The 26592-nt window shown below is 47.6% G+C and overlaps 8 protein-coding genes across 20 annotated transcripts; 3 read left to right on the forward strand and 5 right to left on the reverse strand.

Moving 5' to 3' along the window:
* Window positions 1–2233, forward strand: LOC117147771 (puff-specific protein Bx42). The gene is made up of 3 exons (XM_033314806.1): window positions 1–361; window positions 595–1155; window positions 1222–2233. Exons 1-3 carry the CDS (start codon window positions 139–141, stop codon window positions 2079–2081), a joined length of 1644 nt encoding a protein of 547 aa, XP_033170697.1. The 5' UTR covers window positions 1–138; the 3' UTR covers window positions 2082–2233.
* A 574-nt stretch (window positions 2234–2807) lies between these two features.
* On the forward strand, window positions 2808–12743 carry LOC117146743 (probable phosphorylase b kinase regulatory subunit alpha). 12 transcript variants are annotated; one of them, XM_033313201.1, is made up of 13 exons: window positions 2808–3116; window positions 3467–4072; window positions 4304–4971; window positions 5189–5512; window positions 5928–6072; window positions 8120–8449; window positions 8523–8774; window positions 8987–9151; window positions 9638–9697; window positions 10439–11019; window positions 11081–11348; window positions 11406–12003; window positions 12065–12743. In XM_033313201.1, exons 2-13 carry the CDS (start codon window positions 3496–3498, stop codon window positions 12168–12170), a joined length of 4074 nt encoding a protein of 1357 aa, XP_033169092.1. In that variant the 5' UTR covers window positions 2808–3116; window positions 3467–3495; the 3' UTR covers window positions 12171–12743. The 12 variants fall into 12 exon arrangements, with proteins under 12 accessions (XP_033169092.1, XP_033169097.1, XP_033169103.1 ...); XM_033313206.1 differs by having other exon boundaries at window positions 8993–9151; window positions 10589–11019; XM_033313210.1 differs by having other exon boundaries at window positions 2809–3116; window positions 8993–9151; window positions 10763–11019.
* A 991-nt stretch (window positions 12744–13734) lies between these two features.
* Window positions 13735–17174, reverse strand: LOC117147634 (T-complex protein 1 subunit beta). The gene is made up of 4 exons (XM_033314602.1): window positions 17070–17174; window positions 15360–16049; window positions 14491–15118; window positions 13735–14415 (listed from the first exon to the last, which is right to left on the reverse strand). The coding sequence occupies exons 1-4, from the start codon at window positions 17070–17072 to the stop codon at window positions 14129–14131; spliced, it is 1608 nt and encodes a 535-aa protein (XP_033170493.1). The 5' UTR covers window positions 17073–17174; the 3' UTR covers window positions 13735–14128.
* Window positions 17175–17356: 182 nt separating this feature from the next.
* LOC117148151 (pre-rRNA-processing protein esf2-like) lies at window positions 17357–18314 on the reverse strand. Its single transcript, XM_033315382.1, has 2 exons — window positions 17826–18314; window positions 17357–17757 (listed from the first exon to the last, which is right to left on the reverse strand). Exons 1-2 carry the CDS (start codon window positions 18079–18081, stop codon window positions 17453–17455), a joined length of 561 nt encoding a protein of 186 aa, XP_033171273.1. The 5' UTR covers window positions 18082–18314; the 3' UTR covers window positions 17357–17452.
* A 96-nt stretch (window positions 18315–18410) lies between these two features.
* Window positions 18411–19337, reverse strand: LOC117148150 (pre-rRNA-processing protein esf2-like). Its single transcript, XM_033315381.1, has 2 exons — window positions 18955–19337; window positions 18411–18881 (listed from the first exon to the last, which is right to left on the reverse strand). The coding sequence occupies exons 1-2, from the start codon at window positions 19286–19288 to the stop codon at window positions 18496–18498; spliced, it is 720 nt and encodes a 239-aa protein (XP_033171272.1). The 5' UTR covers window positions 19289–19337; the 3' UTR covers window positions 18411–18495.
* Window positions 19338–19527: 190 nt separating this feature from the next.
* Window positions 19528–22315, reverse strand: LOC117147800 (anaphase-promoting complex subunit 4). Of its 2 annotated transcripts, none has more exons than XM_033314851.1 (6): window positions 22103–22315; window positions 21785–22027; window positions 21327–21726; window positions 21102–21272; window positions 20872–21034; window positions 19528–20810 (listed from the first exon to the last, which is right to left on the reverse strand). In XM_033314851.1, exons 1-6 carry the CDS (start codon window positions 22212–22214, stop codon window positions 19578–19580), a joined length of 2322 nt encoding a protein of 773 aa, XP_033170742.1. In that variant the 5' UTR covers window positions 22215–22315; the 3' UTR covers window positions 19528–19577. The 2 variants fall into 2 exon arrangements, with proteins under 2 accessions (XP_033170742.1, XP_033170741.1); XM_033314850.1 differs by having other exon boundaries at window positions 21096–21272.
* Window positions 22316–22743: 428 nt separating this feature from the next.
* Window positions 22744–23974, reverse strand: LOC117146845 (chromobox protein homolog 1). The gene has a single exon (XM_033313406.1). The coding sequence runs from the start codon at window positions 23871–23873 to the stop codon at window positions 23151–23153; it is 723 nt and encodes a 240-aa protein (XP_033169297.1). The 5' UTR covers window positions 23874–23974; the 3' UTR covers window positions 22744–23150.
* A 207-nt stretch (window positions 23975–24181) lies between these two features.
* Window positions 24182–26418, forward strand: LOC117146844 (U3 small nucleolar RNA-associated protein 6 homolog). The gene is made up of 4 exons (XM_033313405.1): window positions 24182–24374; window positions 24432–24735; window positions 24795–25979; window positions 26051–26418. Exons 1-4 carry the CDS (start codon window positions 24283–24285, stop codon window positions 26276–26278), a joined length of 1809 nt encoding a protein of 602 aa, XP_033169296.1. The 5' UTR covers window positions 24182–24282; the 3' UTR covers window positions 26279–26418.
* The last annotated feature ends 174 nt before the right edge of the window (window positions 26419–26592 follow it).

The raw sequence follows: 26592 nt of genomic DNA on the forward strand, positions 1-26592 counted from the left end.
CCTACCACCCGTACGCTTGTGTGTGTCCGTGTGCGTGCGTGTTTTTTTTTCCACTTTTCTATTGTAGTTTTTGTGGCTTGCAAATTGAAAAAAGTGATTTTACATAGGAATTGATTCGCCAAAAATATCACATCAGCTATGTCGCTATCGAGCCTGCTGCCCACGCCGACGAATGCGATCTGGGATCGGGAGGACGAGCGTCGCCTGGTCGCCCGCGGAGCACCAAAGATCGGAGCCCTGGTCTCCGCCAAAATCGCTGCTCCGCCGTACGGACAGCGCAAGGATTGGGTACCGCAGACGGATGCGGACTATGGCGATGGCGGCGCCTTCCCGGAAATCCATGTGGCGCAGTATCCACTAGGTGGGTTCCCATTCGTGCTAATTCCACTTTCTCTGTGCTTGCAAACGATGTCGTCGTGGTTTTTTCGTTGGTAATGGTGTCCTCGTAAAGGAAATATCCATTAGCTTCATATATGTGGCTGATCGTACAGCGAGAAGTCTTCAATTTCCACCACATTATGTTAAACGTTTGCTGTATAATATTGTATTTCTGTATTTATGTAAACAATACCTGCGTCTTCTTCTTCTCGACAGGTCTGGGTGCACCAGGAAATGTTGGCAAGAAATCGGATGCTCTAGCCGTTCGCCTGGACGACAAGGGAAAGGTTAAATACGATGCCATAGCGCGCCAAGGACATGGCAAGGACAAGATTGTGTACTCGTCCATTTCGCAACTGCTGCCAGCGGAGGTGTTGGCCGAAGATGCGGATGAACTACAGCGCCCGGACGAGGAAACGGTGATGGAGACGACGGAAGAGACGCGCCTGGCGCTGGAGAAGCTGACCAACCAGAAGATCACCTCAGCGCTGCCCGTGCGCCATGCCCAGAAGGCGGGTCCCGCCCAGTATATTCGGTACACGCCCTCGCAGCAGGGCGATACCTTCAATTCGGGCGCCAAGCAGCGTGTCATCCGGATGGTGGAGGCGCAGCTCGATCCGATGGAGCCGCCCAAGTTCCGCATTAACAAAAAGATTCCACGAGGCCCACCATCGCCGCCGGCACCTGTCCTCCACTCACCATCGCGCAAGGTGACGGTCAAGGAGCAAAAGGAGTGGAAGATCCCGCCCTGCATATCGAACTGGAAGAACGCCAAAGGTGCGAGCTAATATAGTAACTTGAATCCTCTTCATTATCCTAATTGAAACTTTGCCTCGATATCAGGTTACACCATTCCACTGGACAAGCGTCTGGCAGCCGATGGACGTGGTCTGCAGCAGGTGCACATCAACGAGAAGTTCGCCAAGATGGCCGAGGCGCTGTACATAGCCGATCGCAAGGCGCGCGAGGCGGTGGAGGCACGCTCCCAGCTGGAAAAGAAGCTGGCCCAAAAGGAGAAGGAGAAGAAGGAGGATATGCTGCGTATGATGGCGCAGCGGGCTCGCGAAGAGCGAGCAGGACTGCGCAATCCGGAGGCAGTCGAGACATCCGGTTCCGGAGCTGCAGGAGCCGAGGTGCGTGAACGCAACGACTTGCGGGCGGAGCGGCAAAGGGAGCGCCAGCGGGATAGAAACCTGCAGCGGGCGGCTCCCGAGAAGCGATCGAAACTGCAGAAGGAGAGGGAGCGTGACATTTCCGAGCAGATCGCTTTGGGTCTGCCCGCCAAGAGTGCCGGCAACGGTGAGACGCTCTTCGATCAGCGTCTCTTCAACACCACCAAGGGCATGGACTCCGGTTACGGTGATGACGAAGCGTACAATGTGTACGACAAGCCGTGGCGCGATTCCAATACACTGGGCGCCCACATCTACCGACCCAGCAAGCAGGCGGATAGCGATAACTACGGCGGTGATCTGGATGCCATTGTAAATACCAAGCGTTTCGTGCCAGACAAGCAGTTCTCCGGTGCCTCCAAGGAGGCGGCCGCTGGCCAGAGGAGTGGACCCGTTGAGTTCGAGAAGGAGGAGGATCCCTTCGGTCTCGATCAGTTCTTGAACATGGCCAAAAAGGCGCCCAAGCGTGCCGAGGATAAGAACAACGAGCGCAGCAGCCATTCGGATCGCAAGCGCAGCAAGCGCGATTAGACAAAAGCTTTAGCGTGAGGATCACCAATCATCGTTGTATCGTCATCATCATCGCAAACACTATTCATCATTCACCAACGAAACAAACTTTTTTTAACTACTCCAACAACTTGGCGAGAATTTCAATAATAATCACAGGATCTTGACATAAACATGAATGTGTAGTTACGGGTTATTTGGCATAAGTCCGCTTGGAGGAACCTCCATCGGCGCAGACATCCGATCCAGAATCACAGATTGGCCAGTGAAAGATCAGTGGTGTGACCACATACGATGGGCGATGGTTTGATCCGCGTGCGCATCCATGCGGAAGAAGGTATAAGCCGAGGGAGCAAGGATACTTGCTTTCAGATCTAGAATATAATACAAATTAAGCAATAGTATGATAGAAACTTTTAGAAAATTAAAAACCATCTTTTTGGCGCCTATAATCAAAGAATAAAGTGACCATCTTTTGCCAATAAGCCTTCTAACGGACTTATTTCGTAGTATGTTATTCCACTCCATTGAATTTCGTTAAATTCATAGGTTACATTGGAAAGCAATTAATGCATTTAGGAAATAACTAAGCCTAAAGTACTTAATTAAATGTAACAGTAATTGACTGTCGCTCTGCCTACATAAATTAATCCAAATTATGTTTCCATAAACTTTCAAATTTGTTCGCTAGGCAAAAATATAAATGAAAAACAGTATTTCGCCAGTATTTTTAGAGCAGCTTTATCGTCTGCACGCGCGCTGGTCACACTGTGTGACATTGAGTTGACTTTAGTTGCATTAGTTTAATTGCAATTTTATTCGATTTATTCGCAAATAAGTGAGCAGCCCACCGTCGAAACTCGAACGGCAACGGTCCACACCGCCATCCGCCGCATCCCGGAGAGAATGCGCTGTCCTCGCGGCGAATTCCACGGATTCAACGGCTTCTAGCGGCCGCGAGGTGTTCCGAGGAGCTCTGGGATTCTAGCACCACCTCCTCCACTCCGCCGAACCACAACAAACGATCCACAGCGATCCCAACCGATCCGATATTATGTAAGTTGAGCGTGCCCGCGTCGTGGATGGTAAACAACAATCCTATCATCGAAGGCCCCCTATTCCATACGCCCAAGCAGCAGTAATCCCATATTATATAGCCCTCGCAGCTGACCTTTCCTAGAACCAAAATAAACTCTAATAACCAACGTTGTAAACAAATATGTATGTATGTATGTCGATAAGCAAGGGAATCAAGATCATATGTATGCTTGTCAGCTAAAGTATTGCTATAGATTCTATAGAAACGTAGGAAATCCAAGAAAGTTAATACCTATGTATATATTAGGAACATAAATCAGTAGAATTCGTATCTGTACCATACTTACATGTATACCTATCATTTCCAGAACTTACCGGCAAGGTATCCACATCCACGATGCGTTCTCGCAGCAATTCGGGCGTCCGTTTGGACTACTACCAGCGCATCGTGCATCGTCTGATCCTGGCCCACCAGGAACCGGTCACCGGTCTCTTTCCCGCCTCGAATGTAAACTCGCACGCCTGGATCAGGGACAATGTGTACTGCATCTTGGCCGTTTGGGGCTTGTCCATGGCGTACAAGAAGATTGCCGATCAGGACGAGGATCGGGCCAAGTGCTACGAGCTGGAGCAGAGCTGTGTGAAGCTGATGCGCGGCCTGCTCATGGCCATGATGAACCAGAAGGACAAGGTGGAGAAGTTCAAGATGACCCAGAGCCCCTACGATTCGCTGCACGCCAAATATTCCAGCAAGAACGGCTTGCCCGTGGTCGCCGACAATGAGTGGGGTCATCTGCAGATCGATGCCGTGTCCCTGTACCTGCTGATCCTGGCCCAGATGACGGCCTCCGGCCTGCAGATCGTCTTCTCCCTGGACGAGGTGTCGTTCATCCAGAATCTGGTCTTCTATATCGAGTCAGCCTACTCGATTCCCGACTATGGCATTTGGGAGCGCGGAGATAAAACCAATCATGGTGAGCAAATGTTGTTGAGATTTAGCAATATTTTTGTATACATTCTTATCTTTCAAATTGTTTGTTGCCATTTCAATTGAATTTTAATCAAATGAATGAAATAGTAACGCAAAATTAATATGAACAAGCTCATTATCTTATCTCTCGCATAAAGTGTTGAAATCAGCATGATCACATTTTGCAATTAATTAAATCTGATTAGATAAACGTTAATGTATGTGCATATTCCAGGTGAACCCGAGCTGAATGCCAGCTCCATTGGCATGGCCAAGGCTGCGCTGGAAGCCATGAACGAGCTGGATCTGTTTGGAGCCCGTGGCGGTCCGGCCAGTGTTATCCATGTGCTGGCCGACGAGGCCCACAAATGCCAGGCGGTGCTGCAGTCGATGCTGCCGCGCGAGTCCAACAGCAAGGAATTGGATTCCGGACTGCTGTGCGTCATCGGTTTCCCCGCCTTTGCTGTGGACGATGCCCAGCTGATACACAACACCAAGGATGCCATTCTGTCCCGTCTGCAGGGCAAGTACGGCTGCAAGAGATTCCTGCGCGATGGCTATCGCACACCGAAGGAGGATCCCTCGAGGCTGTACTACGAGCGCTGGGAGCTGCGCATGTTCGAGAACATCGAGTGCGAGTGGCCGCTGTTCTACTGCTACCTAATCCTGTTCCACGCCTTCCAGAGCGACAAGCGGGCGGTGGAGGAGTACGCCAGCCGGCTGGAGAAGATCATGGTGCGCTCGGAAGATGGCATTCTGCTCGTTCCCGAGAGCTATGCAGTGCCGCAGGATCTGGTGGGCTTCGAGTATCAGAAGCCGGGATCGCAGGTCCGCGAAGTGGTCGGTCGGTGTCCCTTCCTGTGGGGCCAGTCCCTGTTCATCCTCGGCAGATTGCTGCAGGAGGTGAGCATTTCTATTGCTGTAGTTCTCAGCTAAAGATAGATGGACTCATTGGCGACCCTGTAAAGTATTTTTATCGGTCTAGTTTGGTGTGTTAAGATGCACAGCTGAGGGCATTTGATTAGGCCACGAAATTGCATATAAAATTGCAATACTTTTATATGCAATTTCTTCCTTGTCTTTGATTGGATTTTAATTGAACTTTTTATTCTTTGCTTAGGGTTTCCTGGCTGTGGGCGAATTGGATCCATTGAATCGTCGCCTGGGCGCTCAAAAGAAGCCGGACGTCGTCGTCCAAGTGGTCATCATTGCCGAGGACAACGAGATTCGCGACAAGCTGGCCGAGCACGATCTGCACGTGCAGACGATCGCAGAGGTGGCGCCCATTGAGGTGCAGCCAGCCCGAGTCCTCAGTCACCTGTACACCTATCTGGGACGCAATCGGAAACTGGGTTTGAGCGGCAGAAAGTCCCGCGATGTGGGCATCCTCAGCACCAGTAAGCTCTACTCGCTGAAGGATCGCATATTTGCCTTCACGCCGCAGGTGAGTGTGAATGGAGTCCAGTTGGCCCTCTCGGATTAGCCAAACCACCCGGCCAGCCCCTCCCCGAATCCCCCAGACTTTCCCCATGCCCACATGCTCTATGTTTTTATATATTTTTCACTGTATTTTCGGTCAGGGATGCAAACCGCTCTAGACATTAGGAATCGCAATGGCTTGGGTTTTAGGGAGTACTTATATCTATTAACAATTGTAGCTTTGAAAACAGCTTATTAAACAATTAACTATACTATTAACTAGCTTGGAAAATACATAGAAATTCGAAGAAGAATATTGAAAAAGATCGATAAAGAGGGTGTTACTATTTAAGTCCAAAACCCAAGTTTATGTTCTAGATCGGTTTGCATCCAGTGACTGCACGATTGACTTATGATTTCTACCGTTTATTACGCATCAGTTCGCCGACCTGTCGCGCTTCTATATCGCCTCCGATAACGAACTCATGATCGACATCCTCAAGGGCGAGATCAATTTCCTCAAGTCCGCTTGGGATCTGCTGGGTCGTCCGCTGGTCACCCTGGTGCTGAAGCGCATCCATCTAGGTCGGTCAACGGAGAGAGAGAGCCGTGCATCGTTTATTTCACTCCATGTCTTTATTTTACTACTATTTTTTTTGTTTTTACTTTTGATTTATCTATTGTTTATTGTGCGCGGGTTTTTTAATGCTCCACCTCCCCCCTCCACCGACTGTTTTATACATCTTTTTTGTGAATTGCTTTGTTGAATTGAATTAATTTGCAAGGGTTTGCTTTTGGTATTGGTATTGTTTATCAATTAATTGACACGCACACTCGAAACACACAAATGCACACACACTCGAGTCGAGTCTCGTTAACTCAATTTGAACGGAATCGGTTGCTCAAGATCTGCAATTTTGGGACTCTTCAAATGATTTGTCTTTTGGAATTTGTTTAATTGTTGTTGACCTTAAGTTTATTGCCGGTTTTGGGCAGCTGCTTCTGGAAATTAGTTACTTTACTGTCCGCTTTTTAGTTGTTTATTGCTCTTAGTTAGCTTTAGTTTGGTTATGGTAATATTACGCACATATTCGACCATATATACTATATGCTATGTAATATATGATATATATGCTACATACTATATATAGTTAATCACACATATTTGACCATAATTATCTTGTACATACAATTGCGGTCTGAATACTAGTACTTGTAAACATTCCAATCGATTGCTTAAACCGTGATATATTATTTTTTTGGTTAAATGTAGCTTTAGTTTAGCTAATTTATTTATCAACGCTCTGCTCTGGACTTGTATTACCCTATAATTTCCATTCCCATGCCCCCGAAATCCCCGAAAATTGGCCAATGAAATGTCGAAAGAAAATTGAGAATGAAAATCAAAACCAAAAAACATCCTTTCTTCTCTTTATTTTATCCCAAATAAATATAATAAATATACACAACAACAACTGCAACTGCAACACCAACAACAACAAACAACAACAACCATACACACACAGCATATCGACTATGAAGAATATTATACAACACGCGATCCCGATTTGCTTGCCAGCAATTTTACCACAAATTTAGCATTCTTGACCAACAATTGGCGTCACATGTTGGGCAGGCCGACAATCACACTAATGGCAACCCACTATATGCTAGGTAACTACCCGAAATCAACAAACAAAAACAAAAAAATAAAAACTTATACGAAAAAAGTAAAAACCAAACCACCCAGCTCGATTCTGCATTGCCACCCAAAAATTACCCGATCCCAAATCGAAATCCGATCCCCACTTTGCACCAAAAAAATGGCAATTAAACACTCGATTCCAAGAAATCCACTGCATTCCTGCTCACACACAACAATAAAAAAAGCCAAACAATTGATATTGCGATCTGTGATCTTTGATCTGTGACCTGTGACCCCTGCTTGTGTCTGCTTCGTAAATGGCCTGACTGCTTTCGCTCTTTCTGCTCGCTTTTCTCAGTGTACAAACTATCCTTTACTTTACACACCCTACACACTCCTATATGCAACTATATCTTGTGAAAGTCATCTACGAATTGAGTTATTTGCGTAAAACAACACCTTTAGTTGAAAACACATTATAAAGATTGCAATCTTCCATTAGATTTCGATCACTTTCTTCAAGATATAACCATTTTGGCTGCTAAGCTATCCTGGGATTTCTGGACTTCCAAACTATCTATACACTTTACGCCACAGACCGAAAACGACATATTCTCCCAAGAAAGTACTACCCAAAAGCTAATGACTTCAGAGAAATACAGAATACTACTTTGCGTGAATAACCACCCACTTGTGAATAAAACGTTTCCTTAAGTATTTGCACTGCATTTGGCTTGCACCTAACTGAAAATGCGAAACGCAGACTAATTGCCAACTGGTGGCTGGAATCGTGTGCTTCTATCTATCGGTTACTATGTTGTATTTTATGTGACTAACCCGTAGTTCTTAAGCGGCGCTCCTAATCCGATCCACAACCGAGCATCCCAACCAGATCATGATCCACATACTCATTGCTATGAACCGAACACAATGTGACAAACCGAAAAGCTAACACAATTCCATTGGATGCGCTGCGGAATTTCACAGATCAGGACAAGATCCCGCTGGCCATGATCCAGACGATGAGGAAACTCAAGTCGGGCTACATCAATGGCACCCGCGTGATGCTGGGCAGCCTGAAGGACTTCCTCAACACCTCGGCCATCACGGATCTGAGCTTTCTGGGCAGCACCGAGGACGGCTATCCGGACCGCCTGCATCCGGATGTGCAGACCTATCTGGATGAGCATCTGCTGCGCTCGTTCAGCAATCGCAGCACCATGAATCTGCGCGGCGGACAACTGCGTCCGCGAACATTGAGGCGACGCATGTCCTGCAAGGGAGCCATCAAAAAGACGCGCTCCATCAACGTGGACTGTGAGTGATTGATTGCCTTTGATAGCAGCACATTGTACTACTGAATACTAATGCCGTTTGTATCGTATTTCAGCTGATAACCTGGGCATGGAGGGACCTTCTCCGCTGACGGAACGTCGCCTGTCCTCGATTGTGCCACCACCATGGCTGCAGGCCAACAAGCAGAGCCACGTCAGTGTGTTCGCCACGACGCCGGAGGAGGGACCCACCAGCTCACCGCTGAGTCTGGGCAACGAGCTCATCCGGGAGAACATCTATCCGGTGGATCCGCATCACAGTCGCTCGGCGATCGACAGACGCAGCGAGTTCGTGCGCCAGCAAGAGAGTTAGTCCGCCTTTATAGTTAAACTTAGGTTTTAATGTATTTTAATTACAATTGCAATCAATTTAGTTAGTTTAGTTTAGTTGAGTTAATACTTTCTCTTGATTTCTATACTTTTGCTAATTTTTCGTTCTGGCTCCTGCCTTCTGTTTTCATTCATTTTTTATGTATAATTTCGATTGGCCCATCTTCGTTCCGAATTGCGATTTTGATAGTAACAGTGCCAAAAATTCTAATACAACGCCATCGTGCCGAAACAAATTTCGCGGACACAGAAGTGGAGGAGCTGATTGCGATGCTGCGCGAAACGGAGAATCTCGAGGAGCAGGGCGACATCCTACAGTACCTGGTGGACACTCAGGGTCTGGACTTCAATACGGGTAAGCTTGAATTTCTAATCAACGCTGCCACATTCCACTTTTAAAAACTAGGTTCTGGGGCAGCTTTGCTTCGCAATTGGATGTTCTTTTTTTTGGGAGAGAACACAGCCTGTATTTAGTTAACATTATACACACAACTGCTCAACAATTGCCACAAAAAGAAAAAGCACACGCACTTGCCAAAAATACACGCTCTCACCTCTAAACACGCGGTTAACTTTAAACCCGAAGCTTAAAACTGCAACAGTTAAGAGAGTATTATTTTCATCATATTTAAACATATTTAAAACAGGGGGTTTTCTCTTAACTGTGGCAGTAGATCTTAAGTAATAGGTAACTGGAGCTAAATGTGGGCATTGTACCGTTTATTTGGCATTTACTGTACTCACTGCGTTGTTTCTACCCCGTACTCCTGTCGTTTTTGTCTCGTGCCTCGTCCTCTGTATCCGTAATCGTACCGCACTCCTGCTGCTCGGCGCCTAACAGCCGGCCTGGGATTCAAGAATAAGTCGGAGGAGAATGCCACTCCGAATGCGAATAACGCCGGTAAGTCCGTCGATTCGTCGTTGTGTTGAATGTTGTTGTTGTGCGGGCTACATACATGTATCCATTGAAATCCCCACGGTATCCCACGGTTACCTTCCACTTTCCACTTTCCACATCCTACTCCCTACTCCCTTCTCCATACACTTGTATACTACCCTGATCCCACTGATTGGCATTGGAATCGATTACCCCACCCATGGTATCCACTCTTTGTTCTTTGTTTCTGTTTTTATGGTGTGACATGTGCCATTTTCGAAACTGACATGCCATCTGAATTGCATCATCGCTTTGCTTTGGGTTATTGCTTTTATACTTTATGATTTCCAAACAATAATAGTTTGTTTCACTGTGGTTTCGGTACAGTGGAACTTCTTCGTTGTATTGCCTGCATTCATTCAAAATGATTAAATATCCAATTGCCAGAAGTTACACTGTATTTAAACACACTAGCCGCTCTGCTTTAAGTTATGTCTTAGCCTAGCATTATTAATCTCACATTTGGCCATGTTTTTCTAACGTACTTTAATTCTTTAACATTTTATTTTACTTTCTTCGACCGACCACGCATCTAACGCCACATGAAACACACATACATTCCGCATGATCCTCGCGCTCACCACTGACACTAACCCAAAATACAAACAAACACCCAATCAAACTCAAAACCCAATCCTAACCCGACTAACCAACCAATCCATTCAAACAAAAAAACGGAATTGAAATCCGCGAATAAAACTAAAGAGCTCGAGCAAGCGTTTGTGGATGATGTGGTGCTGGAACTGGCTGGTGGTGGTGGTGGCGCAGGTGCAGCTGGAGGTGGAGGTGATGGGGCCAAGAAGAGCCCAACGATTGTCCTGCCCACGGTGATCATCGATGCTGCTACTATTCCAGCCGGCACCGGCACCGATCCGGATAATGCCGCCCATCCGAGTTCCGCCACCGCCAACAGCAATAATAGCCATTGCATCGGCAACACTAGCAACATTAGCAGCAGCAGCAGCAACATCAGCAATCACAACAACATGAGCCCACATGAGAATAACCACGATTCTTCCCAATCCGAAGGCATGCTCGAAGAGGGACGCGTGGTGACCGTGCGGGATCTGCTGAAGGGACTCTACGAGAAGGCGTGCCAGCAGAAGCTCTGGGGACTCGTCCGCCACACGGCCGGCATGCTGGGCAAACGGGTGGAGGATTTGGCCAAAGCGGTCACTGATCTGCTCGTCCGACAGAAGCAGGTCACCGTGGGAATGCCACCAAATAATGAGCACACCATAACGGCGCCGCTGCCGGAAGTCGAGCTGCGTCAGCTCATCCACGATGTGAGTAATCCAATGTGATATGGAAGTTATCGACTGACTAGTGTGCTTACTTGCCAATCAGGCCTATGGCGATGATGAGAGTACGGCGATGCTGACGCAGGAGTTGATGGTCTACCTGGCCATGTTCATACGCACCGAGCCGCAGCTGTTCCACGAGATGCTACGCCTGCGCGTCGGCCTGATCATCCAGGTGATGGCCAAGGAGCTGTCCCGCACCCTCAACTGCGACGGCGAGGCGGCGTCGGAGCATTTACTTAACCTCTCGCCCTTCGAGATGAAAAATCTCCTGTATCACATACTCAGCGGCAAGGAGTTTGCTGTTAGTAGCGGTGCGTAGCTGGCATAGTCCAAAACAATTTCACACTTACTATTTATTTCTATTGCAGTCGCCCGTGGCAATCTGTCCATTGTGAGCTGCAAGAGCAGCCGCGTTAGCAAGAAGAGCCAGATCGGCCTGGGTGATCCGGAGGGCGAAGATGCGCTCATAGCCACCATTGACGACCGGCAGGGTCAGTGGCTGCGCCGGCGACGGCTGGACGGCGCCCTCAATCGTGTGCCCCGCGATTTCTATTCGCGCGTGTGGACCGTACTGGAGAAGTGCCAGGGTCTGGCCATCGAGGGACGTGTCCTGCAGCAGAGTCTCACGCAGGAGATGACGCCGGGCGAACTGAAGTTTGCGCTGGAGGTGGAGACGGCCCTCAACCAGATACCGCAGCCCGAGTACAGGCAGCTGGTGGTCGAGGCTCTGATGGTGCTCACACTCGTCACCGAGCACAATATGGTGCCCTCGCTGGGTGGCGTCATCTACGTGGAGCATCTGGTGCACAAGGCCAATCAGTTGTTCCTCGAGGATCAGCGCAAGGTGCAGGGCGATGCAACGCTGTGCTGCGCCAAGATCAAGGACGGCAAGGAGCAGCAGCAGGCCGCCTCCGGGATGCTACTCTGCGGCGGTGCCGCCTACATATGCCAGCATCTCTACGACAGGTGAGTCGAGCCATCTTAACTGATAGTTCCCTCTGCTAATCGTTGACCATCTGCATTGCAGTGCTCCCAGCGGCAGCTATGGCACCATGACCTACATGTCCCGGGCGGTGGCCCTTGTGCTCGACTGTGTGCCCAAGCATGGCGAGATGGAGTGCGCCATCTCCTAAAGCGGCGGCCGTACACCTAATCACTTAATTGTAATGCCAAAATCTCTGCAACACTGGATACGTCCGTTCTCGTTCTCGTTCCCGCTCGCTCGCACACAGCTTAGCGCCCTCGCTCCGTCTCTCTCTACATCGATCGATCCTGCCTCTATCTGCTGTCTCTTTCTTTCTGACCTATGACCCCCCCAGCCCAACGATAATTTTAGTCAGCAGACGCATGTATATATTTTTTTGACCACACCCCCAAAAAAACTTTGTTAACGTATTCGTTTTGTTTCGATTGCAAATGAAGTGCAAGCCAATTCAAAATGGTATTAGTCCACATATGGATGTACGTATGGATGGGATGTACTACACCCAAAAACCGATCCTAACCCGTTTAGTGAGCCAACCCATGCTGCTCGATACAGACTTGTGTTTTGTACTGGCGGCTGTCTTACAGCGACAACACTTTTGATTGTTTTAACTTTTGTATATTTAAAATGACCTTATTTTATATATATATTACTATTATACGTTTGAATTGTAAAGTTGAACGCGCAGCAAGTTTTACAATAAAAATGTGTTTGCAATGTTTGACGAGTCTATCAATCTGCCATTGTTTGGAGCAAACTGCATGTTTTTCCAATTTCATGAAATATTCCAGCATCAAATCAGCTAGTATTTGAAGCCAATTGAACTTGGCTTCAAAATGGGAACTCTATTTTTTTGCAAAATTGGCCAAACAATTCATTTCCAAAATTCGGTAGCTGCTCAAAACAGCTACTCTTTAATCGTTATGATCATTTTAGCCAAAAATTTATTTAAATTTTAGGCAAAATCCGTTTTTCCGAATTTCCGTCTAAAAATTATCAGTTTTTTTGCCACAATTTTAAAAATAATTGCCCAAATACAAAATGTCATACCTCGTTAATCTCGTAATTAAATTTCCAATCGAACTGTGTTCAAAAAAGGAAATTATATTTTTTGTCAATTTTTTGCAAATTTTGATGATGGTACCCCTTACAAAAAATGAGAAATTTGACCCAAAAATAAATTTTACTAAGTCCGTCAAAAAATGTTATGGATAGTTAGTATTGGTAATTAGGAGTAAAAAACGATAATTATAAGAGCTTTCTGACCATTTTTAGCCAAGTTATACAGAAAAAACGAATCGGAAATATTGCCTTTTTTCAAAAAATCGATCTGTGTCTGAAAAAATAATCCGTTTTTTTATCAGAAAATTCCAAATATTGGTCCAAATATGGAATGTCATACCTCGTTGAACTCGTCATAAAATTTCCAATCGAACTGTGTTCAAAAAAGAAAATTAAATTTTTTTGTAATTTTTTGCAAATTTTGATGATGTTACCCCTTACAAAAAATGAGAAATTTGACCCAAAAATTAATTTTCCCAAATCGGCTAAAAAGTGATGAGGATTGAAAACATTGGTTCTCCAGTGCTCAGAAATGCTACCCTTTTCGCATTCTGACCATTTTTAGGCAAGTTATGTTAAAAAATTCGGGAAATAATTGTGGTCCAAATAAGAACGCAGTTTGTTTAGTTTTGTTAAGCATAAATATATGATTTATCATTTATTCCTTTTTTTTTCTGTTTAATGGTCTTCAATTTGCGCACATAAAATGTTTACAACAAATGTATTCATTTACAAGTTCGTTAGTTGTTGGTTTTGATGGAGTTTTAGACATTTTTGAAATGTTTTGGTTTGATCGCACTCATCCTCGAATCAAAAGCTCAGCTTGCAACACATCAATTTGTTTCACAATTAATTAGAAGGATTATACGACGGGGACAAATTTAGCGAGTAAGTGTGCGACTTTGAGAGTGGGCGTGTGATATAATTGCTAATGTGTTGTGTGTGGGTTATTAGTGTAAACAGAACGTGTAAGGTTAGCGATGATGGTAAACGAGAGTTCATAATTAAAAAAAATAGGATCCTAGAACAAGAATACTTAAGCGCCTAGCAGTAGCCCCTGTCGGGAACGCGTCGGCGTGGAGCGCAGCGAATGATGTTGTCCACGCGCAGGATCATCTCGGCAGCCTCGGAGGCGGACATCAGAACTTGGCGCTTGACGGCGAACGACTCGGTGATGCCCAGTTCACGGACATCGGCCACCTTGCCCAGCTCCATGTCCAGACCCAGAGTCTTATTGCCCTGGGCGTGGCCGGCGCGCAGCTCCGAAACCAGTTGGGCTGAATCGTAGCCAGCATTGTCGGCAATGGCCGTGGGCAGGGACAGCAGAGCGCCTGTAATACGAATAACAAAAGCGTTTCATTAGGAACCAGCCCCTGCATATGATGTGGATGATTTCAGCGACTTACGGGCAAAGGCCTCGATGGCGATGGCCTCCTTGCCGGGTGTCTCGGCCGCCTTCTTCAGCACGGCGGTGGCCATTAGAGCCTCGGAGCAGCCGCCGCCATAAATGATGCGCGACTCCTTGATGGTGGCCGCCAGCACGCAGAGGGCGTCGTGCAGGGAACGATCAGCCTCGTCCAAAATCTGTTGGGTAGCACCGCGGATCACGATGGTGCAGGCCTCGCCCAGCTTCACGCCGCTGAAACGCATCAGCGTATCCTCGCCGATCATCACCTGTTCGATGACATCGCATTCGCCAAGCTTCACCAGCGAGGGATTCTCAAAGGTGGAGACAATCTCGCCGCCGGTGCAATAGGCCAGACGCTCGATGCCATCGAAATCGGCATGCTCGATGGACATCACACGGGCATCGGCAAACAGCTGCTCCGGATAGTTGTAGATCAATTGCCGGTTGATGAACACGTTGCACTTGTGCTTCAGGATCTTGTCCACCTTTTCCTTCATCTTCTCCTTCTCGGCCATCTCCAGGTCGGCGATCTTGGCCAGCGAATCGACCTTGATGCTGCTGCCGAACACCTTAATCTTATCGGTGTCCATGGGCGTGTTGGCAATCAGGATTCTGGCATTCTCAATCTGCGATGGAGAAGAGCAGCCATGTATGGTCCATGTATGAGATCACGAGATTCTGTTATTTGGTCTTGAAAATTCACTTGCACGCACGACTTTTCACGTTGATGAGGCTGGCTGCCCAACAAACTCGTCAAAATGGCTGTGATATGAAGTCAAATCCACATAGCTCACAGTCATTTTGACGCGTTGATAGACAGCAGAGGCAGACGATGGGTAGCACGATGGAACTGGAAACATTACTTACACGCTGTGGCTGGTGCACGCCGGGCTTCTTGTCCAGCAGGAAGCCCTCGTCCAGGAAGGAGTCTCCCAGAGTGCCACCCGACTTCTTGATGATCTGTATGGACTTGAGCTCACCGGAGCCCTTCAGACGCATCACGGCATCCACAGCCAGATTGGCGAAGAAGTCCTTGTGCTGGTGCAGGATCTTCGAGGAGAGCGTGGTGCGGGCAATGTTCAGCAGGTCGTTGCGGAACTTCTCGTTATTGGACGAGTTGTCCTGAGCGGCGGCGGTGAGCGCCTCCAGTGCCACCTGGGTGGCCTGACGCCAGCCAGAGACGATGATCTGTGGGTGCAGTTTCTGTTCGACTAGTTTCTCCGCCTCGCGCAGCAGTTCCGAGGCCAGAACGGTGACCGAGGTGGTGCCATCGCCCACTTCCTCGTCCTGCACACGCGACATATCGACCAGAATCTTGGCGGCCGGATTGTCCACACCGACGGCACGCAGAATGGTGGCGCCATCGTTGGTCACCTCAACCTGACCGGCGTTGCGTCCGGTGGCCACCAGGATCTTGTCCATACCCTTCGGACCCAGCGTACTCTTCACCAGATCACCAATGGCGATGGCGCCAATGAACGAGGACAGACGGGCCATCTCGGCCTTCTCCTCCTGCGCCTCATTCTTGAGCACGCGCACGGGATTCAAGGACATCTCCTGAAAGACGAAACGTGATCAATTGGTGTGAATTATTTCGATTGAAACCTCCAATAATTCTTAAGTGTTTAAATTTTCTAACAAGGCAACATCTCTTGAGACTTAATTTAATTACAAAACTGCGTACTAATAACACTTAGATCTCATGGAGGATTAATCATCAGAAGCAAGTAAAGCTAATTCGTAATTACTATGTATGCCTACAGGAAATTATATCCTAAACCATTTTTAAGACTTCTATTAGATCAATGAAAAAAATCACACATTTATGACACAAATTTAAAGACGTTTCCAGATTCTAAAACACTCAGTTAAGATGACATCAGTTCATTGGTTTTTTTTTGCGAAATAAAATTTTTTTTAACATTTAATAATTTGGCATGATAAAAAAGTGATATGATGCCAAGATGACATTGCAAAACACCATTATGATATTTTCATCGGCAGATCAAGAATGCTATCTTGACAATGGCAGGCGGCTGCCCAATATGCTGCAATTTCTGGCGAGGATTGCCTGCTGGCATGGCCAAATCCGAAGTCACTGCAAACCAGATGCGTTTGTGATGCGAAAATATTCAGGATATATATGTATTCTATGTCAGATTGTTATGGTTTTTCGCTCTGTGCAGCCATATCGCCTCGACCTAACCCCAAAAAGTGGCGGACGAGGGAGAGCGGCGCCGAGTGATTCATCGGCAGCAAAAACGGCGTGGAATGCATCTCGAAGGTTCTCCGCCAGCTGCTCGACCCGATCCCGGCCAGCAATCTAGCGATAGGGCCAATTCACCGTGATCCCGTGGACAGCAGGAGAAGGTTCTGGAAGTGGCAGGCGAAATCGGAGTCCATGGCTCACGTGCAAGCCGCCTGTCAAAATGGCTTGCGCTTCGTTCACACACACACCCGGCAAATGAAAACGCCGAATTGGCCACAATTATCAATGAAAATATGGCGAATTCACGCAACGCCAATAGCCCGCACCGTAAACCAATAGAATAACATAGTTGTTCCTTTTAAATTTACCATTTTCTCTGCGTAATTATTCGGTTTGTGATCACAGAATTTTCGAATACCACACGGGCGCAACAAAGCGACAAAGAAAATGGAGACAGTCGATGGCTGTTATCGATAACGCGCGGCTATCGGGTGGAAATACCGACAACGGAAAGGTGCTAACGCGTGCATGAACTTAAATACCAAAACTAGTATTGACACAACCCAGCAAACGAAAGTTTTGCAGTTATCGATATGCAATGCATGGGCGCTAATTTTAAATAATCTAGAGCGCCTAAATATTAAAATTGATTTTATCTATTTAATTAAGATATATTTGGCAGTCAAGTAAACATTGGATGCAACAGTCTAGCGTGAACTCAGGCATCCCCGTCGTCCTCGGCCTTCTTCGCTTACTTGGCCTTCTTCGCCTGCTTCTTGATGAACTCGCTCTTATGGGGATTGTTCAAGGCGGTCTGCTTGCGGGCATGCGCGTGAAGGCGTTTGTACGTAAGGCCCACCTCGTACTTCACGCGATCGCGTAGATGGTCCCACTTGAAGCGCGGCAGGAACTTCATGTTCCACAGCAAGCCATAGAATGGGGACGACTTGTTTCCGGTTATAGGTTTGTTGTTTAGCTCTCGAGCGATTTTTTTGGCCCCACTTTTCGAAATGAATTCCACCCAGCCCTTACGCTGGTTGTTATTTGTCTTGAAACCTAAAGTAATCGAGATTAAAGTATGTACTGGGTAATACTCTTATATGTATGCCACTTGGTCCACTTACTTGACAGCTCTTTCGGCTGCACGTAAACACAGCCGATGGCGCTGTGCATGCGCATGATTTCGTACAGGCGCAGGTCGGTCATGTCCTTGGGTACGTTGGATATGGTGATGACGCCCACCTTGTGCTTCTTCACGGGTTTCTCAGCAGGGGCCTCACCTTTCTTTGGTTTCGGCTTATCAGAGCGAGCCTTCCCCACTTCCATGGGAGTGGGCTTGAGGCTTGTCTTTGGCTTTGATTTATTTTCTATTTTCTTCATTTTAGTTTTCGTTCTCGCCGATCAAATAAATTTTTGTAGTGCACGCACTCAGGGATGACAGTTGACAGGCGATGTCAGTGTACGTTTTTATCGAAGAGCTATTGATGTGTTGGTACCCTTTAATTAGAAAAGCATATCGCTTTATAGCACTTTGTAATCATTTGATTTATTCAGCCCTATTTTAAGAGAGCCCCTTGAAGGCGCCGCCATCGACTATGTCATGGATGCTTTGCGACATAGTGGCCTCCTTCAGCTTGAAGTAGCATTGACACGCACACACAATCGACGAAATTATCGATATGCAGGGGCGCTAGTTTCAAATAATTTAATTATATGATTTAATTAAATTATATTTATTTAATTTAAGTATATTTGCAGTCAGGTAAACATTGGATGCAACAGTCTAGCGCGAACTCAGGCATCGCTGTCGCTCTTGGCAGCCAGAGCCTTTTCCGCTTTCTTGGCCTTTTTCGCCTGCTTCTTGATGAACTCGCTCTTGTCGAGATTGTTCTGGAAGAAGGTGGTCTCCTTGCGGGCCTGCGAGACCTCAGTGTGTAGGCGTTGCTTGTGCACCGCCTGCTCGTAGTTCATGCGCTCGGTTAGATGGACCCACTTGAAGCGCGGCAGGTACTTCATGCTCCACAGCGAGTCATAGAATTGGGACGTCTTGCGCCCGGATATCTGCTTGTTGTTCAGCAGTGGAACGATCTGTTTGGCCACACGTTTCGACTTGAATTCCACCCAGCCCTCGGTGAAGTGGATATTATAACGCTTACGCTTGTTCTTCTTCGCTTTGGCACCTAAAGTAATTGAGATTAAAGTATATACTGGGTAATCAGTGGGTTTTATATGTATGCCACTTGGTCCACTCACTTGACAGCTTCTCCGGCTGCAGGTAAACTCTGCCGATGGTGCCGTACTCGCCCAAGATTTCCCGCAGGCGGGTCACATTCATGTGCTTGGGTATATTGGATATGTAGATGATGCCCATCTTGCGTTTCTTCGCGGGGGCCGAGGAACTGGAGGTGGCTTTGAAGTTGGCCAGCTCCATTTCATCGTCGTCATCCGAGGGATTTGCCTCCCCATTTGCAGACTCACCTTCCTCTGGCTGAGGCTCATCCGAGCGCGCCTCCTCTAGCTCAGTCTCCTCCACTTCCATAGAAATGGGCTTGCTCTTTGGCTTTGATTTATTTTTTATTTTTTTCATTGTAGTTTTCGTTTCGCACGCTATCAGGGATGACACTTGACAAGCGATGTCAGTGTACGTTTTTATCGAAGAGCTATCGATGTGTTGGTACCCTTTAATTAGAAAAGCATATCGCTTTAAAAGCATTTTGTAACAGATCATTTGATTTATTCAGCCCTATTTTAATGGAGAAATCGTGGGTAACAAGAATCATAACCATTATTTTTGGCCACCAAGAAGAATTGTAAATTGGAAACATCTTAAGTTATCACACAACAATCCATTTAATTTAAATTCAAAAGATTAAAGACTACGCCTCCTGTTTCTCCGCATCGGGAACGCCAGCCAGCACCGACTCCTTGCTGATGTCCAGAAACGAGGCCTGCGACATCTCCGTGTCGTCCTCCTCCTCCTCGATTTCCATCTCGAAAATGGTCATCTTGCGCTTGCGATCTGAGAGAACGGTGGCCACCTTCCTGCTGCCCGAGACGGCCAACATGTCGCTAAATCCGTCCAGTCCCTTGAAGGCGGCGCCATCGACTATGTCATGGATGCTTTGCGACATAGTAGTCTCGCTCAGCTTGACCAGAGGTCCCATTCGGTGCTGTGTGCTGTAATTCAGCGCCGCGGTCAGTGAGAATTGTATAAAGAAGCTATGCGGTCGCATGCCAGGTCCCGCATTTATGGACTGGGCCAGTATCGATAGCGAAGATTCATTGTAGAACTGCAGGTCGACGAAGCGCAGGTAACAGAAATCTTCGGGCACGGATGTTGTAAATAATCCTGGCTCCAGTGTAATTCTCGTGCAGCGCACGCTGTCATCGCCCGCTCTACTAAACTCAAGTATCATGGCCTCCTGCCCGCTGATAGTGCAGGCCAACATGTCGCTCCTGGCCGCTTCGTTAACGTAGTAGCTGCAGGTGACGATATCCTTGTCCCTGAGGTCCTCGCCGGGCTCCATGGGCGGCAGGTCGTTGCATATCACCGTCGAGGAGACCTTGAAACTTCCGCTTATGCTCTCCGTTGGCTTGTGGAATACGGCATCGATGGCATTGAACATCTTGTCGCGCTGCTGCACAAGCGACAGGTTCGTGTCGTGGGGCACAAACAGTTTGCAGTGGCTGAGGCATTCGTTTTCGGCTACCATCTCCTCCCACAGCTGGATTGGATCCCTGGGATAGGGCTGTGTGAGGTAGGCATTGTCCAGATACTGGCCCACCCGTTCCAAATTGAATTTGCTGCGCGCGGGCGGTGGCGTTTCGGATTGCGAATCCAGTTCATCCTCATCATCGCTGCGATCGTCCAATTCCGGTTCCATGGCGCAGATGAAGTCGGCCATGGCAATGTTCTCCTCCTCGGTTAGCACCAGGTCATCGGGAATCTCCTGATGCGACAGCCGGAGTATTGTGAATATCATCCAGGCGTGAAAGAGCTTCATGTCGTACGCCAACGTGTCGATTGTTCGCTGCAGCTCGTGTACTTTGAGCACAAATGCTCCACAAGCTCGCATCGCTTCGTTGGCCACATCCGGAGAGATTAGGGACTAGAAAGGATGCCTAATGATTAGTTACAATTAATGGAAAACCAGCAAAGCCTCAACTAACCTCAAAGAAGTGCGACATGCGACCGAATCCCGCAATTGTGTTGAGGAAATAGAACATGTTGATGGCGGCTCCATTCAGTTGCTTGAACACTAGGCTCTGCAGATTGCTTAGACTGAGGTCCACCGAGTTGGCAATCTTCTTAAAGCCCTTCTCCGAAAGAGTCCTGAGAAATGAACATGTCGATATGATGAGCATGAGGATCGACCAATACATTAGTCACTCACTCGAACAAAAACTCCTCTACCTCAAAGGTAGCAAATCCAAAGACGTGCAGCTCCAAAAAATGCGCAGATATCACTCCGTACGGCTGGGAATTGGCGTACCTGGTCAGCTTATTGTCCATTTCCAACTGCACGGTCTCCCAGGCCTCCGTCAAACATTGTTGCGTGTCATTAATATAGCTGTGCGCCGAGCAATGGTTAGTAACATAACTTATTGGCAAATAAATGCATTACTTCTTCGTTTCCAGGATGTGGGCACAATGCGTTGCCAGCTCCAGCATGGGTGCCATGCAATCCTGCAGCACCTGGTTTTGAAAGTGCAGCAATATCAGCTCCTGACCGTCCCGCAAAAGCGCATAAATGGCATTACAGTCTCCGTTCATCCTCACATCGTACACATCGAACTCCTGCGGATGCAGAATGTGCTGGGTGAGATCGATGCTGCCCGCCTGCAGGGCTCCTAGAAGCAGTAGGTGCACTTTGCCGCTGCGCATTATCACCACCAGAAAGCAAGGCGATCCCTTTGGAAAGGACTTTTGGTCCAGGGTTTTCAGGCACGGATCAATATTGGTCATTGGCTGCAGCTTGGGCAGGAACTTTCGGTGTTTATCCTTGACATTACATGTGTACGTTCCTGGAATCGTTTATAACACAATCAAATCCCTATAGTTTATTCCTCATCGCTGACTTACCTAGGTTCTCCTTCGAGTTGATGGCCTTGCTGAAGTAGACCTTCTTGATGTCGTCCTCGTAAATGAGGCCTGATATGATCGTCCCGCTCTCGGCGTCCAGTAGCGCCACCTTGCCGTTGCTGTAGCCAACCGCCAGTAGTGTCTCGTCCATTTGCCAGCTGAGCGAACGCACCCGCACATCCTCGCCGGGCGTGGGAAATGTGACAATCTTCTGCCAGTTCAGACGCTGGATGACCACCTCACCTATCCACATAAAAGGGATAAGCCCACTGGCAGTTTATTTGGTGATTCTTGGCAATTTCGAAGGCAGACGCTTACCCTTTTCCGTTCCGTAGGCAATTAGATCCATCTTGTTGTTCCATTCCATGCGCTCCACAATGCAGGACATGTTGCGGGCGCCCAGCAACTTCATGGAGCTCGTTTGTGCCATCTTTCCACGCTAGAATTGGCAAGCGGCGTCTCTACTGTGCATCAAATATTTCAATATAATATTTTAGTTTACACTTTGCCGGCTCCTTTCGCAGTGTATCGATAAATAATCCGGCTATCGATCAGAGATGAGCGGAAATAGTAGCTATTACAAATTGGTTTCTCCAATTCTTCAGTCATTTTTGACACTTAATTTGATTTTTGTCAAATGTTTAATACAATTTTTGCACAATTTCGTTTTATTCGTATAAATACTTTAGTCTTAGTAACCTACATAGTTTTAAATGCTTTTGTTTACTGGCTGCGCAGGGTAACACATAATGATTTGCGAAACAATGGAAAAATAGGGAATATCTTATTTAAAGGATCTTAATAACTGCCTGTGTTAAGAAAAAAATCTCAAATTCTGGCTAAAAATTGGTGGGCAATACCAAATTTTGACGGAAAGGTGTTGAACATAATAACTGGAACGAAATCTTGTTTTAAAAATTTAACGGACGTATTTCACCGATCCATTGCAAATGCACCAATTCTACAAAAATGCAGCTCTCTAGCTTTATTATTTGACTTTATGCCAACCAAAAAAGGGAATCTGGCCCAGTGTGCAGTGGTCAAATACGGGATAATTGTTAAGATAGAAAGGTGGTCCTTCAGTCTGAGTCGTTTCTCATACTTTAGGCCTTTGTATTTAACACTAGATGTTGTGCTTATAAAACATTTATGTGGGTCAAAAGTAAAGGTAAAGAGGTTTAAAAAATTTTACATTTCAACTTATAGATTAAGTATATGCTACCGCTGACTGCCGCCAGAACTTCAGTTTGTCCATTTCATTTATCTTAAGGGCTACGCTACGAAATATATATATCGCATAAAGCCGGTGTGTATGTATCCACATAAGCGGGTGAATCCGGAACAGTCATCTGTGTCTGCCACTCAACTAGTCATCCGCATCCGGCTGTCCGTTGTCCAGCTCACTACTCTCGTCCGGCTTGATATTCTCGTCCTGATTGATGCTGCCAATGGGGCTGGCCGGTTCGGGATCCTCCTCGTCTCCGCCGTCTACATTGCTACCGCCGCCGGTGGTGCCAACGCTGCCGGGAGCAGTATCATCGCCGGCCCCACTGCCGCCGACGGAGCCCAGGCCACCGGATGATCCCAAATTGACGGAATTCGTATTACCATTACCATTGCCGCTGCCCGTGTGCCAGGTGAGGCGCTCCTCATAGAACTGTATGACAACCTGGGGGCATCGAGTGTTGGCTAGCTTGGCGGGCACGAGGTCGGCGTGATCGCTGCCCTTCCACTTCATGAGGAACATCAGGTGCCCGGATGAGTCGGTGGCGCCCAGTATCTTTGATGCCTCCAGACCGCGCTCGAAGCCGATCAGCTTCTTCTGCTCCTCGGTATCGTCCTCCAGGAAGCTCTTGCGCTTGCTGCGAATGGATTCGGGCGTGGAGGAGGTGGACAGGCGTTTCTTCGTCTCCTTCTTGTTGTTCTTCAGCGACTCCTCGAAGTTGGCTATCAGGTCTGGACAGTCGAGATTCTCCACCGGCTCCCAGGTGTTTTCGCTGCGCGGATAGCCCTTCCACTTTAAATAGTATTCCGTTCGTCCGTTCACCGTTCGCTTGTCCTCTACGCGTTCCACTGAGAATTCGGCCATTGTGCTTTTGTGCTAATTTTGTTATTCCAACAGCGAATATTGTTATTTTCTTGGCGTCCAAAACTTATTTATACGTGCGATTATAGAGATTGAAGAAGAAGAAGAAACCAAGATGGCAACTCCATGGTCGCTCCAGCTATCGGCAACTATCGCTCTCTTGTCCGGTAAACTCATTTTAAATAAAAAGCTTTAACTTTAAAAACTTTACAATTGTAATTTCAATCAATATCTCGTGACCATTTATACTTTTTGCCATATATTATTTTAAATTACCCTTTTTACCATCCCTGTCAGCGATAACTATCCAGAAATTGGACAATCGATAACCGGCCGTTGCGTTGCACGTGCGCTAGTTTTTAAAGAAATAAACAATATTACTAAGTACGATTAAGAAGAAAACTAAGCAAATATGGCCGAGTTCATAGCTGAGATGCAGGAGCGCCTGCTGCCGGAGTACGAGCAGATGAAGAACTACAGCGTATTCACGGCGGATCAGGTCAGGTGAGAAATCCAACCGAATTCGGAGTTTGTGCCCCCATTTCATCCGTATTCTTGCAGAGAAATCGTTAGCAGGCGCGAACGCCTGTTCCTGAAGATCAACAAGAGCCACCAGAGCATCACCGACTACCTGGACTTCATACTGTACGAGAAGCACATGCACATGACCATCGTAGACAAGGAGAAGAAGATGCACGTTAAACTCACCGGTCTGAAGGCCTCCATAGCCACGCGGATCATGCGCCTGTACAGAGAGGCCCTGGCCAAGTTCAACCACGACAGACGGCTGTGGAGCAACTGGATCAAGTTCAGCAAGAAGTCAAATCCCGTCGAGGTGGCGGGCATATACGAGAAGATGCTGCTGGTTAGTATTTGCCAGTCTGCTCACTTTCATTGATTACTTATCCATTGTTCTTAATGCAGTACCATGGCGACTCGCCGGATCTTTGGGTGGACGCTGCCTTATGGCTGTACGAGTTTAATCGGCTCAACATCGATCGAGTCAAGGACATCCTGCTGCGCGGTTTGCAGAGACATCCGGATTCCGAGGCACTTAACAAGTGCTTCTTTGACATTATGCTGAAAGAGGCTGCCCTGGCCAACAACGAACGCAATCTAGCCGAGAACACGCTCTCGGAACAGGACATCAAACTTGAACGCGTGGAGGCGGTCTACCGCAACAGCATGGCCAATATTACCCAATTGGACTACTTCGTTAAGCTTCTAGAAAGCTGTGAGGATCATCAGGAGCTGACGGGCAAGCTGCAGCGCATGATAATCGATGATATGCAGGAGAAGTTCCCCCGGGAGCCGGGCTTGTGGGATTTGCTTGCCCAGCGAGAGCTGCGCGGCTTTCATCTGGGCGACCTGGAGGAAGAGGACTTGGATACCAGTGACGAAGAGCCGGCCAGCAAGAAATCCCGCTCCGTAAATGGCCGCTCTCTCAAGCGACGCATTCAACTCTGCGTGACTGTATACAAATCGGCGGTGGAGGAGCTGCAAACGACAGAAATGTGGAATATGTATTTGGATGCCATGCTGGCCCTCAATAGCGATGGCAAGACGGAGCGTATCCTAAAGCAACAGTGCCTAGCGGATGCCCTGCAGGCCGGTCATCGCTCTCAGTTGATGGGCGTGAAACACTATGCCACACTGAGAAAGATGCTCTGCACTGCTCCGAGTGGAAGGGAGGCAGCTGTCACCATACTCACGGAAGCCCTGAAGAACGATTCTTCGGTGGAGATGCACGAGCTTCTTCTGGCCACGCACATTCAAAGCGACAGTGAGCCATTGATCTATGAGCTGTTCAACAAGATCCAGAAGAGCATGGGCAGTGAGGCGTTGCCGCTGTGGCGCAGTGTCATTCTGTATTATCGCACTCGGCAGGACAGCTTGGGCGCACGCCGGCTGGATGAGATCTACGGCCTGGCCTGCAAGGCTGCGTGGCCGGAGTTTGGCGAGCTGCGCTCCGATTATGTGCGCTATCTGTGGCAGGAGCGGTCCGTCGAGGAAGCACGGAAGGAGTACGCCAAGCTGGCCGTTCTACCGCCCATGTCGCTGGCGCTGCACCGTCAAATGGTTCAGCTGGAGTCCAGTGCGGCAGCTTGCGTATGTTTTGCTATCTTTGCTAATTTGGAAGCCAAATGCGACATGCAACTAATCTACTTTATCTCTTGCAGGACCAGGCCAGCCTGAAATACTGGCGCATGTGCTACGACTTTATGGCCTGCTACTTCGGCAAGACACAGCCGCGCGTTTGGGTGGAGTACCTCGCCTTCGAGCGGGATCACGGCGAGGCGAAGAACATCTCCCTGCTCACCCAGCGGGCCCTCAGCACCCTAGAGCCGCAATATGTCGCCGCGTTTGAGGCTGAGCGGGCACTGGCCTATGTGGGCGCCTCGATATAGTTGGCTAAAATATGCGCTAGTTAATTTCCGCTTCTGTTTTTTTTAACTTAATTCCTAAGTCGATCTTTCGGACTGTCTATAGTGATTCGATTCTAAAATAAGGACTTGTGAATATACAGCTTATAAGATAATTTATGAAATCTGATTTTTCCTTTGGCGATATGCAGGTGTGTATTCAAAGTACAGTCCTATGAAAAGTTCTTTTTTAGCCATTCTATTGTTAAAATGTCCTTGCAAAGCGGTTAAATTATGAGTAATGCTATACGAGAATATCCTTTAACCTCTTCTGTCGACGGATGCGCTCATAAATCCGA

This window comes from Drosophila mauritiana, chromosome X (genome assembly GCF_004382145.1).
Source record: "Drosophila mauritiana strain mau12 chromosome X, ASM438214v1, whole genome shotgun sequence".
Classification (NCBI taxonomy): domain Eukaryota; kingdom Metazoa; phylum Arthropoda; class Insecta; order Diptera; family Drosophilidae; genus Drosophila; species Drosophila mauritiana.

What these genes read in the sequence shown, in the direction of transcription:
- LOC117147634 (XM_033314602.1), bottom strand. An exon ending in GCGTGCACCAGCCACAGCGT is followed by an intron (nt 15,119 to 15,359) that starts GTAAGTAATGTT and finishes TCTCCATCGCAG; the next exon opens with ATTGAGAATGCCAGAATCCT. An exon ending in CGCCATCGAGGCCTTTGCCC is followed by an intron (nt 14,416 to 14,490) that starts GTAAGTCGCTGA and finishes TTCGTATTACAG; the next exon opens with GCGCTCTGCTGTCCCTGCCC.
- LOC117147800 (XM_033314850.1), bottom strand. Translation starts at nt 22,214, where the DNA reads ATGGCACAAACGAGCTCCATGAAGTTGCTGGGCGCCCGCAACATGTCC. An exon ending in TGCCTACGGAACGGAAAAGG is followed by an intron (nt 22,028 to 22,102) that starts GTAAGCGTCTGC and finishes TTATGTGGATAG; the next exon opens with GTGAGGTGGTCATCCAGCGT. An exon ending in GTAGAGGAGTTTTTGTTCGA is followed by an intron (nt 21,035 to 21,095) that starts GTGAGTGACTAA and finishes TTCATTTCTCAG; the next exon opens with GACTCTTTCGGAGAAGGGCT.
- LOC117148150 (XM_033315381.1), bottom strand. Translation starts at nt 19,288, where the DNA reads ATGAAAAAAATAAAAAATAAATCAAAGCCAAAGAGCAAGCCCATTTCT. An exon ending in GCAGCCGGAGAAGCTGTCAA is followed by an intron (nt 18,882 to 18,954) that starts GTGAGTGGACCA and finishes CAATTACTTTAG; the next exon opens with GTGCCAAAGCGAAGAAGAAC.
- LOC117146743 (XM_033313200.1), top strand. Translation starts at nt 3,496, where the DNA reads ATGCGTTCTCGCAGCAATTCGGGCGTCCGTTTGGACTACTACCAGCGC. An exon ending in TCCGAATGCGAATAACGCCG is followed by an intron (nt 9,698 to 10,438) that starts GTAAGTCCGTCG and finishes ATAAAACTAAAG; the next exon opens with AGCTCGAGCAAGCGTTTGTG. An exon ending in GGAGTTTGCTGTTAGTAGCG is followed by an intron (nt 11,349 to 11,405) that starts GTGCGTAGCTGG and finishes TTTCTATTGCAG; the next exon opens with TCGCCCGTGGCAATCTGTCC.
- LOC117148151 (XM_033315382.1), bottom strand. Translation starts at nt 18,081, where the DNA reads ATGAAGAAAATAGAAAATAAATCAAAGCCAAAGACAAGCCTCAAGCCC. An exon ending in GCAGCCGAAAGAGCTGTCAA is followed by an intron (nt 17,758 to 17,825) that starts GTAAGTGGACCA and finishes CGATTACTTTAG; the next exon opens with GTTTCAAGACAAATAACAAC.
- LOC117146844 (XM_033313405.1), top strand. Translation starts at nt 24,283, where the DNA reads ATGGCCGAGTTCATAGCTGAGATGCAGGAGCGCCTGCTGCCGGAGTAC. An exon ending in TATACGAGAAGATGCTGCTG is followed by an intron (nt 24,736 to 24,794) that starts GTTAGTATTTGC and finishes TTCTTAATGCAG; the next exon opens with TACCATGGCGACTCGCCGGA. An exon ending in AGTCCAGTGCGGCAGCTTGC is followed by an intron (nt 25,980 to 26,050) that starts GTATGTTTTGCT and finishes TATCTCTTGCAG; the next exon opens with GACCAGGCCAGCCTGAAATA.
- LOC117147771 (XM_033314806.1), top strand. Translation starts at nt 139, where the DNA reads ATGTCGCTATCGAGCCTGCTGCCCACGCCGACGAATGCGATCTGGGAT. An exon ending in TGTGGCGCAGTATCCACTAG is followed by an intron (nt 362 to 594) that starts GTGGGTTCCCAT and finishes TCTTCTCGACAG; the next exon opens with GTCTGGGTGCACCAGGAAAT. An exon ending in GAACTGGAAGAACGCCAAAG is followed by an intron (nt 1,156 to 1,221) that starts GTGCGAGCTAAT and finishes CCTCGATATCAG; the next exon opens with GTTACACCATTCCACTGGAC.
- LOC117146845 (XM_033313406.1), bottom strand. Translation starts at nt 23,873, where the DNA reads ATGGCCGAATTCTCAGTGGAACGCGTAGAGGACAAGCGAACGGTGAAC.